The 11,704-nt window shown below is 41.8% G+C and overlaps 1 protein-coding gene across 3 annotated transcripts in view; it reads left to right on the forward strand.

Annotated features, from left to right (window-relative positions):
- The window catches only part of LOC123511816 (calcium-binding mitochondrial carrier protein Aralar1-like), a 146,217-nt gene extending 134,760 nt beyond the window's left edge, over positions 1-11,457 (forward strand). For all 3 annotated transcript variants that reach the window (XM_045267853.1, XM_045267854.1, XM_045267856.1), the window contains 8 exons: positions 4,715-4,881; positions 5,222-5,340; positions 5,518-5,688; positions 5,903-6,043; positions 6,149-6,284; positions 6,532-6,693; positions 9,472-9,562; positions 9,941-11,457. In XM_045267853.1, coding sequence (XP_045123788.1) covers positions 4,715-4,881; positions 5,222-5,340; positions 5,518-5,688; positions 5,903-6,043; positions 6,149-6,284; positions 6,532-6,693; positions 9,472-9,562; positions 9,941-10,091 — 1,138 coding nt within the window. In that variant the 3' untranslated portion in view covers positions 10,092-11,457. The remainder of the gene's footprint in view (positions 1-4,714; positions 4,882-5,221; positions 5,341-5,517; positions 5,689-5,902; positions 6,044-6,148; positions 6,285-6,531; positions 6,694-9,471; positions 9,563-9,940) is intronic.
- The last annotated feature ends 247 nt before the right edge of the window (positions 11,458-11,704 follow it).

Here is an 11,704-nt window from a genome sequence, read left to right on the forward strand (position 1 = left end):
TGAGTGTCAGAGACTCAGCTTAGTTTTCCAGCCAATAGTCTTGTACTTTGAGATGAAGTGTGATGACATTAGTGGGTAGATGTTTTTGTTTTTATTATTGCAGTGTGATAACTTATAAACTCATCTGAAGAGAAAAGTTAATTGTTTGCCTCACTAACCATATCACCTGCTGTGGTTTTGAAGGGAGGCCTTTGTGATAACATTAGCTGTGTGCCTATGAATGTACTGATTTAATCTTCAACTTGTTTGATTGTTTTACCATTTTATTGACATACTGTAGGAAGAGCAGCCATTGCCACACACTCTTCTTTACAAAACATGAGTTTTTTCCTGCTACATTTTTGCCACCCCACACACACGACCCATCACTTGATATTGATTTGTAGAGCACATACTGCAGCACACTCATCCTCATATTTCCTGCTCTTGGTCACAAGACTACTGACTCAGTAAGGCCCTTTCTGCACCTCAGACTCTGTGTGTCAGCAGAGTGTAGCTTGTCTCAAAGAAATTCTTACATCTTTCATTATATCTGTCAGGAAGACATGAATCTTTGCAGATCATTTCATCACAGAATAGCAAGTACAACAACCTCAGTGTAGTCCTTACACTTTGATTCTTTCTCTCTCTGTGTCAGCAAAACCTAGTCTGTCTCCATCAACTTGTACTAATAATGACACCATTGCCTACCACCCGAGCTTGCTCAGGCTGCCCGATGGGTGAGTAGCGTCCGTGCCGTGGTCTGTGGTGTGTCTGAATGCCTCTCAGCACCTCCATCAGCCTCCCTGCTTGTGGGAACTGCTTGCTTCAAAGGCTTGTGTGGTCATTAATGATTTGGGGGACAATTAACTGCTTTGTCTTTTTAGCTCCATCCCTATTTGTGAATAGGGAGAACTCACTCACCCTCACACCTGTTAGTTTATGCTAGCTCATAGGAAGTACATCATACCATTCAATTGTTGTGCACATGTGTAGGTAGGCCTGTTATAACTCATAGGACACAACTGCACCTTATGTTTTATTTCAAGAATGTATACATTGGTACCTCACGATACAGTTTCCCTGTAATGTTTATGCAGTTTAGGCTACATGAGCAGTGCTTTGAGAAGTACACACACTGTACATCTCAAAGCGACAGTCCCACCAGAGAAATTAACCTAAAATTTTATAATACATGAAGGTAAAATATATAATCTTAAAATTATTTAGTTTGTCTCTGAGAATCAAATGTTGAAATATGGTTATCTTTGCTATGTATTCAAATAACATCTCCTTTTATACTGTGACTTAAATCTCATGTCAGGAGGCACCAGGTGTCACATTGTGTCTCTATGTGTGACTAAAGACTGCCCCAAACACAAGAATTTGTTAAAATTTATTAATTATGTGACATAGCAATGTAATGTACACAGGTATATTGAGGTACCATTGTAAATAATGTGTTGTACAGTAGGGAACCTGCAGCTCTAACAATATAATGAGTGGTAATATTGTTATCCCTCTGTCCATCCTCCTCCTCCTCTTCTTCTTCTGCTTCTTCTTCTTGTTCTTCTTGTTCTTGTTCTTGTTCTTGTTCTTGTTCTTGTTCTTCTTGTTCTTGTTCTTCTTCTTGTTCTTGTTCTTCTTCTTCTTCTTGCCTCACGGCAAAGGTAAATTTTACCTGATTGTCTTCCAGTAGCCAAAAATTGGATAGTGTGTGTGTGTGTGTGTGTGTGTGTGTGTGTGTGTGTGTGTGTGTGTGTGTGTGTGTGTGTGTGTGTGTGTGTGTGTGTGTGTGTGTGTGTGCACATGTATACTATGTGTGTGTGTGTGTGTGTGTGTGTGTGTGTGTGTGTGTGTGTGTGTGTGTGTGTGTGTGTGTGTGTGTGTGTGTGTGTGTGTGTGTGTGTGTGTGTGTTTGTTTCTTTGTTTGTGTGTGTGTGTGTGTGCATCTGTTTGTATGGTAATGAGAGCAGGATATTAATACGGTACTATTATAAGAAACAAATTGTCATTAATCCTTGCCTTGAGGTAACACTCAGTCTGTCTTGAGGCTGCCAACTTCTTCCCTTTCATTTCCACATTCATATTTCTCAGATCCCTTTCATTCACTACATTTTACTTATTATTTCCTCACAGACACTTCATCTTAACTCAAGCTTCCTCTCTCCTGCATTGCTTCATTACTGTGCTGACCATCATTGTCCATTCCTCATGTTTTCAACTCTCCATTATTTCTGTGAAGTGAAGAAACCCTCACTACATCAGGCCCTGTTTGAGTCACATCATCCAGTGTTGTGAGTGGCACAGAGGCTGCAGGGTGAGTGTCTCCCTGTCGTGGTTTGCCTGTGTCAGGGTGAGGCAGGCTTAGAGTTGGGTAACCACCAGTACCTTCCTAAAATTGCTCTCTGTCAGGAATCCCCTTGACTTTATCACCTCTTTATGTACTTTTCATACTTTTTTGTACAATGCATTATAGTGAATACATTTTGTGTAGTGCAGAATAAAGGTTTTTTGTCTCTAATAGTATCCATGTAATAGAAGCTGAGACAGACAACTTGATAATTAATTATTAAGTTATCTCTGGCTCTCATGTCCTGCTGTAATGACCATGTTTTCCTCACCTTCCAGATCCCTCTTTTTATATAGAGAATCATGATGTTACTATGTTCAGTGTGTTATAGTCATTAAATTTTCATGGTACGAGTATAGTTTAAGAAGAGATCATACTGTGTACATATGAACTATAGGCTGGAGTGGAGATGAGATGTGGTGGTGCTTTATGACTGATTAGCTGTCTGTCACTCTTCCCTCTGCTTGTGTTCTTAATATCTTGTGCATATTTCCTACATTATCATGGAAATATTTCACTTAATGTACTGACCTTGGTGTGAGACAATCAAAAGGACAGGTGAAGCCATAATATTTACTCTAGAAATTCAACATTTAAAAGAACCTTCCAAGTATGTACAGGACAAAGGTGTGAGGAAGGCGCTGTCATTGCTGCTGGCAGAGAGAACACAGGCAGGCTAAGGGTGAACATCTCTTACATTGTGCCAGGCTAGTGGGTGATGGCCTGCCGCAGGCTCACCAGGCAGGATGAGCAGCGGGCCGCCTGCTCCCCTTGTGGCATGAGCCCCCCACCCTGCCCATACTGCGGCTGAGAATGTCTGAGGTTCACACAGTTGGATATCTAATTGTACTGAGAGTGGCAGATGACAAAGCTTTGACTGTGTTGTCCCGTAAAGTATCTCCCTCCGGCTGACAGTGACGTGTCTTGTTTCCCAGTGATGCACAATAGGTTTACTTCCTCACAATATTGCACTGTGCATGTTTTGATACATACATCTTACAGTCCAGTGTTTTCTTTCTAGCAGTGTCAATCTGAATACACTTTTGACATACATACACACACAATACAACATTTGTAGTGTATTCTTAGCATATCTCTATGTGGGCTTCAGCTTGTAAGGCTGGCCAGTTCCTCCTCATGTCCTTGCTGGGCCAGGCTCTGTCCGTCCCGTGTAGTTGCCTCAGGAATACTCGCCAGCCACAGTTACAAGTGCCAGTCTGTGCCGCTGTGAAGCCCATTTCTTGATCACACGAGGCTGTGCGTTGTCAATCCATGGAAGGCAACAGCTCTTCCACAACTTTTCCTTTAGTTTTGTGTGTCTCCCACTTTTGAATAAGTTAGACCCTTTAATCTAATTCTGCTCCTGGCAAAGTTTTCTCCTTTATTCTATAACTGGAGATTACTGGCCATGTATAAGGAAACAAGGAAACCTTCAGTCCACGGGATAAACCCATATTCCACTGGCTTCAGGTCTGTGATGGTTTGCCAGTCGTACAAATATTGCAACATTGATTGTTCTCTCTCACTGAGACTGTTAATTACTTATCTTTTGTATAGTCATATTAGTTTTTTTCTGTATCTGCTCCATTACCTATTCTCAGTCTATATATATATGAATGTAACCCCATCATGCAATATGTATAGTATGTGTCACATTATTGGTGCTCTACTGGTGAACTGTCCTAAAAATGGATAAGTTTTGAGTAAAGTTTTACATATGACACTGAGGAACAGTAAGAATAATTTTCTAAATGCCAGATCATAAAATGGCATATATATGAATAATTGAATATTTGCAAAATATAGATGTGTTTTGTGACAACAAGGACTTGCATGGTTGGCCGTGCACAGCCTCACCTCATGTGACATCCATGGTTGACCTGAACCTCTGTAGGGAAGTGCTGGCTGTGGACACACTTGGTGAAAACAGAAGTTGGTGCAGTAAGCTCAGTCAGTGTGCAGGAAGGAGTGAGTGAGTGAGTGGTCTGCTTCATGTTACTGATGATAAAGCAACCAGAGAGAGAGAGAGAATGGCAGTAACCAATTTTCATTGTGATCATTTCCTTCTTCATTGAATTGCAAAGCCAAAATACAAAAGATGATTTCATCAATTTGTACATTATGTATTTATGGTAAAAGTTATTTAGTATCCAATTGTCAATCAAATTCAATGCCTGTTTATCTTTTTGCAGTGATCACTCACTCAACAAACCTTTGTGCCACAGATCACTATTACCTACAAAATTGTACAAGTTGTATAATACAGTTCTATATGTTCATACAATGTACAATTTCTGCACACATTTGTACCACTTACACTTTTACTGAAGCTGACAGTAGCCGTGTGGCCTGACCTGTGACCGTGTTGACTTGGCTCGGCAGGAAGATAGTGTACAGTGACCTGGAGGCCATCACGCCGGAGCAGTACATGAAGGTCATCACCCGCAAGCTGACGGACATCAAGGCGGTGGAGAGTCCAGAACAGCGCGGCGTGCTGGCGCAGATCATGGAGAGTGCCTACAGGTTCACCCTCGGCTCCGTGGCTGGTGGTCAGTCTCTAAACATTGCCTTCTGCTTGTCATATGTGTACTTGTTCTTCATTCATCATTATTTCCATTGATGTTTTCCCAAGTTTTTAAGTAGTTTCTCTCTCTTTACTATGTTATTCTCTCCCTGCTTTACTCTCCTATTTCGATATTTTCTTTGTGAGTCCCACAAAGAATGATTTGTAACTTTTATATTGTCTACTTTTTAGTTACCATTATCTCCATTGGTTTGTGGTACATTTGTCAACCCATCAACATTTATGTGTATGAAAGTGTGCAAGAGTTACAAGGTGGTGGCATGCAGTCACCATGACATGTAGTGACTTGAAGCTTTCTCCTGCAGCCGTGGGTGCCACTGCTGTGTATCCCATTGACTTGGTGAAGACCAGGATGCAGAACCAGCGCACTGGCTCCTACATTGGTGAGCTCATGTACCGCAACTCCTTCGACTGCTTCAAGAAGGTGAGGCCACAGTGCAGTGTCATTGATTTCACTCCAGAAATGTAAACAAGAATTGCAGTTTTTGAGGGATATGGTGAAGTGACTAATGACCAGTAATACTCACAGATTATTGCATTTCCATCACTGAGGCTTAGACATGATACCAATGATGTGTGTGCGTGTGTGTTTGTCCTGCAGGTGATCCGGCATGAGGGTTTCGTGGGCCTGTACCGTGGCTTGGTGCCCCAGCTGATCGGTGTGGCTCCAGAGAAGGCCATCAAACTCACCGTCAATGACTTGGTGCGTGACAAACTGACCGACAAGAAGGGCAACATCTCTCTGGCCTCAGAAATCCTTGCTGGTGCATGTGTGAGTATGGAGAATGACTCATGTGTTCCCATCTGTCAGTCAGGCAGTTTTTTAATAATTTTAACAAGTGAACAGACTGACATTGATAGAAGCATCTCTCACACTTTGGAAATCACTACTGAAGTATGTGTGAGGGGGATAACTTGTGCATTCCATGTGTTCCTGCAGCACTGAGCCACTTACAATATTACATCCATGGGTTTTGCTTCACCAGGCTGGCGGTTCCCAAGTTGTGTTCACCAACCCGCTGGAGATTGTCAAGATTCGCCTGCAGGTGGCTGGTGAGATTGCTACCGCACAGAAGCCGTCCGCCCTCATGGTGGTGAAGGACCTCGGCCTCTTTGGGCTTTATAAGGTGAAGAGTCCTGCTCCTCTCACTCTGTTGATACTGTACTGACATTTTCCGAACTCCTAATCCCACGTGTAAAGCTAGACTGCTAACAGTGGTGGGTCTTTGCAGGGTGTGCGGGCCTGTCTGCTGCGAGACGTGCCATTTTCAGCAATTTACTTCCCTGTCTACGCTCATTCCAAGCGACTTCTTGCTGATGAGAATGGCTACAACTCCCCTCTGTCCCTCCTCATTGCTGGTGCTATTGGTAAATGACACTGTTCACCCTCCATCCTAATCTAATTTATTGCCTAACCTTATTCTCTATGTATGTTCTCAATGTCTTGTTTTCTCTTGGCCAGTAATCTTCTTACATGATTCTCCACCAGTACTGTGGCCTTTACAAGTCCAGTGCAAGGCTCACCTATCCCAGTGTGTCTGGTTAAGCTACATTTGGTTAGGTTTATAAGCCCAGTAGTGCAAGGATCTTTTATCCTCCCGTGTGATGCCTGCAGGTGGTGTGCCGGCTGCCTCGCTCACAACACCTGCTGATGTGATCAAGACTCGGCTGCAGGTGGCTGCCCGGGCTGGTCAAACCACCTACACTGGCGTGTTTGATGCGGCCCGCAAGATTTGGCATGAGGAAGGAACCAAGGCATTTTGGAAGGGAGCCCCAGGTGAGGCCTTGAGTATGTGTGTGTGTGTGTGTGTGTGTGTGTCATGAGTGAGAGAAAGCCTTCCTGAATGAATGTTCAGTTTTCTTTCCTCCCACATGGCTTCATCAGCTTTGAAAGGATGACTTTCAGAAAGTTGTGCAACTGCTTTACATTGTATAAGTAAAAGATGCAAAGGATAACATTGAGTCCCAGTGTGTGTCTGTAGTGCTGCATTCTAATGGCGCAAACATTGCATATTGTCCTCATCATTTGTACTTATGGATTTATTTATTGTATCCATTGTTATAATTTATTTTAGTCATTGACATGGTGTGACACATTCACTGATTGGTGACATCTTTCATTCATTACTTTCTGCATTCTGCACATAGCATAGCCAGTGTAGCCTCTAGGAATGTACAGACCATAGAGAGATGATTTAAACAGTAGTAGATTATTGGCCAACTTTTATTAACACCCTCTCTAATTGATACATACTTTATAAAGATAATTAAATTGCTATAGATTGCTTCAGACTAATTGCACATTACTTATAGATGTGAATTCTTAGATACATACTGAAGCTTCTTACATGGTCATTTGATGCATACATTTGGTGCAGAGTATAGTTGATAGTCTATTTCTGAGGTACTGAGTGCATTTCTAGTAACTTTTTAAAATGCAGGATCAACGAGCTTGTTGTCACTGATAAGTGACTCACTTGGTGCTGCAGAGCAGTGGTTTTCAAGCCTCTGGGACTGGTGACCAAATAACACAACACATTTTTCAGTTTCTTAACATTTGTGAAGAGGTGTCAACAAGGCATATTCCCATGTTCTTCACTGCAAGGAAGGAGTACAGTGAGAATTACAGTGATAATTTTTCATTTGCTAGGTTCTGTTTCCATATTCCTCATTGCCAGAGAGATTGGAAGGCATGGTGGCGCTGTTGGTGAGCGTAGGGATTGTGTGTGTGTGTGTGTGCGCCTCTGTGTGTATAGCAAGAGGACTGACTGTAGATGGAGTGTGTAATACCATAATATGTTATGGTTATGTAAAAGCAAACTGATCTCTGTGGCACAAAATGATGTAATGACGCTTGAAAAAGAAAGTTCTGGACTAATCTGTTCACGACTTGTCTTAGCTGATGATGTGTGTCCACATTGCTCACTAGGAACACCAATGGTGTTGATATTGTCTTATTATACTTAATCTTTTTTCACTGGTTTCAGATGCTGGGTATAGAATAGAAGTTCACTGAGAACTTCTCGTATTATTTCAAAGTTTCTTTATGCATAGAGTGTCCTTTGGCCATTGCTGGTTTTATTTCCATTGTCTGCTTTAGACTTGTATTTTATGCTACTACTTTGCTTTACTAACGATGGCTGTAGAAGTCTTGCTATCCCTCCTGCTTCCCATAGTGTGGTATGTCTGGTCATGCTCTCTCCCCACAACCCACACCTCCTTTCACTGGAGTCTTTCTCACACTATAGCTGCCTGTTGTGAAAAAGACCTTTGCCTTGCTACTGTGGTCCCTCTACCCACCATTTGCTCCTCTCACACAGCTGCCCTAAGTGGCACTAAGTTCACATTAACACAGCCAATGACATTTATAAAGCTCCTTGGCATGTTAGGCATGGTTTATCTTGATGTCATCTTCCAAAGGGAAAAGGAAATGCTTGGAGTGATAAAGACAAATGCTTTCCTTATCTTGGTGTTTTGACTCAGCCATCGTTCATCTTCATTAGAATTAGAAATATTATATTGCTCATAAAGTAATGCTTAGTTGTTGCCAATTTTATTGTTTTGACATGACCATGACATATCATGAAATAGTAAAAGCCACTGCAGTTGAAACACTAGTATAGTAACAACCCTAGTGGTCATTAATAGCCTAGTGATGCTTCCCGCTCAGAGTGCCTTGAGAGTGTGGTGCCTGGACAGTGGCTGTAGCATGTGCTGTGCTCCACTGATGACTGATGGCCAGGCTAGGCTGAGTGCCATCACTGCCTGCCCTTGAGACACTTCCCTCTAATGTCACAAAGTATCACACCACTCTTCATTCTGTCAGTGTGGTGGGCATGATACAGACAGTCTATATCTTTGTTCAGTAAAGCACACTCATGTTGTAATTGTATTCAGTCAAGGATGGAGTAACCCAAGACTCAGATTTATGAAACTTTGCTAATTTGTTGATTGCAATGTTGTGGTAAAAAGTTGAAGGGGAAAAAATTTATCTGGAGACTGAGACAGTGATTGTGCCCACAATTCCTTCAGTCTCACTGTCTGCCTTCATAACCAGACTTGCTTTCTTCATTTTTCCTTTATTTAAAATTTTTTTAGTAATATGACTACATTGCACAATGTTTTTTGTAACTTTGAGTGAACCTGTGTACATTTTATCCTTATAATAACTTTGTTTTCCTTGGAGTGTTTGCATAAAACTGTTCATTACTGTCACTGTTTTAAAGGCTGCCTATGTCACCCTTGTATACAAAGAGACAGACTGTTTATTTATTGTACTAACTATTTGGTGTGCCACACCTCAGGCTAATGCTGTGCCAGGCTCAGACTCCCACAGACATGTGGGGAACTGCTGCTCTGTCTTGGTGGTCCCTTTGAGACTGGCAGTGTGGGCTTGGTGAAGTGGCCTTGTAGGGACATCAACATGGTCCATGGGATGTCTCTTATATGTTATTGGATTGTTGACTTTCATATTTCTTAAGAATCAACTGCTTTCTCAATTTATTTAATTTTAGTTATTGTTTTTTCTGGCTGACCTTCATTGTTATCCCCACAGCCCGAGTGTTCAGGTCTTCACCACAGTTTGGTGTGACGCTGGTGACTTATGAAGTGCTCCAGCGACTCTTCTATGTTGACTTTGGTGGCATGTAAGTAGTGCTGGAAAGGCTGTCTCTCTTGTGCTTTGTGTATTATATAGTTTTAACTTTCAGTGCATTAGTCTTTGAGACATTTGTGCCACATCAAGTATCTGTAAGCATTCCATCCTGAACTCTGCCCTGATGTCTTTTTTTGTGACACAGGGAAAGCCTTTATTTCGTAGGTGAAGTTATAGTTTAAGATGTGAGGAAATGCAGATGAAAGTTTGTAAGTAGCTACCATGTCTTAGCTGTCTCCTTCAAGGGTGATGTGAGATAGCTGGACAGATAGAACCTTAAAACAACCCCTAGTCAGATGGTGGCAGTGAAGATTGCTTGTTTGTATGCCAGAGACGCACTTTTCCCTCACCACTGTTCCTTCCCTTACAGCCGGCCACAGGGCTCAGAGGCTCAGCTCCCAGCCTCCGCTGCTGACCTCCGCTCCACCAATCCTGACCACGTTGGCGGGTACAAGGTCGCAGTGCCCATCTTCAGGGGAATTGAATCCAAATTTGGCCTGTTCCTGCCCAGATATGTGTGAGGGAGGAGATGAGTAGCCACATGTTTTTCAGAGATGTAGGAGAGCAAAGTTCACCGGTTGTTTAATTAAGTCGTTGCCAGTTTAAAATATAACATCAACATCCATCGCTTGTGTCTGCTGTGAGTGACACCAAGGAACTGTTTGATGTAGTAGAGAGGTACGTAGATGTTTTATTTGTTATCATTCTTAATATGTATATGATGAATGCCACAGGGATGCAGGATCATGACTGCTCCTCCAGCAAGACAAACACCTCCATTTTCCGACCTTGAGTTCATGTTGGCACGTTCAATCTTATCACGTCATAATTAGGCTGAAATAGTGCTTTCCTGCGCAATCAATTCCACATGCCACACTGTCACACAAGACTGGTTCAAATGAGCAGTAGATTGATATGAAAGCTCTTGCAATTTTCCAGTTTCAATTTGTATCTTGTTTTCTCAGCCTTTTATCAAACATAACAGGTTAATCCACTTGCTCATTGTTGTGTCAGTGCTCAGCGCCGCTGCATTTAGTGCCACTGGAATAGGCTGCCAATAATAATAATAATAATAATAATAATAATAATAGCATAAAGCTTATCCTCATCTCACGATCATGTACAGTGTTCATGTACATAATGTTCCTTGTGATGATTTTGTTTCCTAGTTCATGTTGTACATAGGATAAAGAAAATATTATCTGAAGTGCACAAACTTCAAGCTATCAATCATGCAGCTGAGGCATTTTTGTGCTCAGGTTTGGTTCACGTGTTGTTAACTATTTATTTGGAGTCCGTGGTGAGGGAGCTTTCTGTGGTGAAGAGTTGACTACGCACTGACTCGTTGTCTGTTGGCCCCGGACGGAGAACGTAACTAAACATTGGTGGACCGACATGGCGTAGTTGTGTGTGTATATTTGTAAAGAAGTGTTATATTTGAGGCCGTGATCCATACTTCATAGTGTTTTATTTATTTGTCATTGCTGCCGGAGTTCCCTCCAGTTGGGGAATAGCGACAAGACAAGTTGGTTGTTGATTCTCGTATTTTTGTCACGCCACACCTGCGTCAGTGAGCTGTATTTAGAAGCTTTCGTTTGTGTGAAACCAAAGGTGTCTAATGAAGTGCTAGCAATAGCTTTAGCATAATACTGTATTCCATGTAAATTTTAAAGTTACAGCAATCTTTTATTTTCAGCAAAAGACACATGAAAATGAACATACATTGTTATTGTTGTCAGTGGAGATGGTGTTCCACACAGTGCATGTAAGAATATCAAGAACCTGAGTCTAGGATGGTGAAGCTACTGTAAATAGTCTGCCTTTGTTCCTCAAATGACCCACCAATGGTGCGACTCACTCGTCTGCACATTAAAGGTGATTATGATCTGTGGGCGTTTTTCTCATTTCAGAAAATGTTCCTGTTTTTAAGAGATTTCCTTAACATGTCTTTTCCAGATTGAAAAACTTTGGCTTTACTTTCAACAATGACTGGGCAAGACTACTTTAGTTGTACAATATTTTAATTAAGCTTTAATAGCTAGAGTGTGGGCTTAGTTTGACTCAATCCTTGAAGCAGCTGGTGGCTTTACCTACTCAAGCCTCAAACCACAACAATTAACAGGTTACTTGATCC

This window comes from Portunus trituberculatus, chromosome 32, assembly GCF_017591435.1.
Source record: "Portunus trituberculatus isolate SZX2019 chromosome 32, ASM1759143v1, whole genome shotgun sequence".
NCBI lineage: Eukaryota > Metazoa > Arthropoda > Malacostraca > Decapoda > Portunidae > Portunus > Portunus trituberculatus.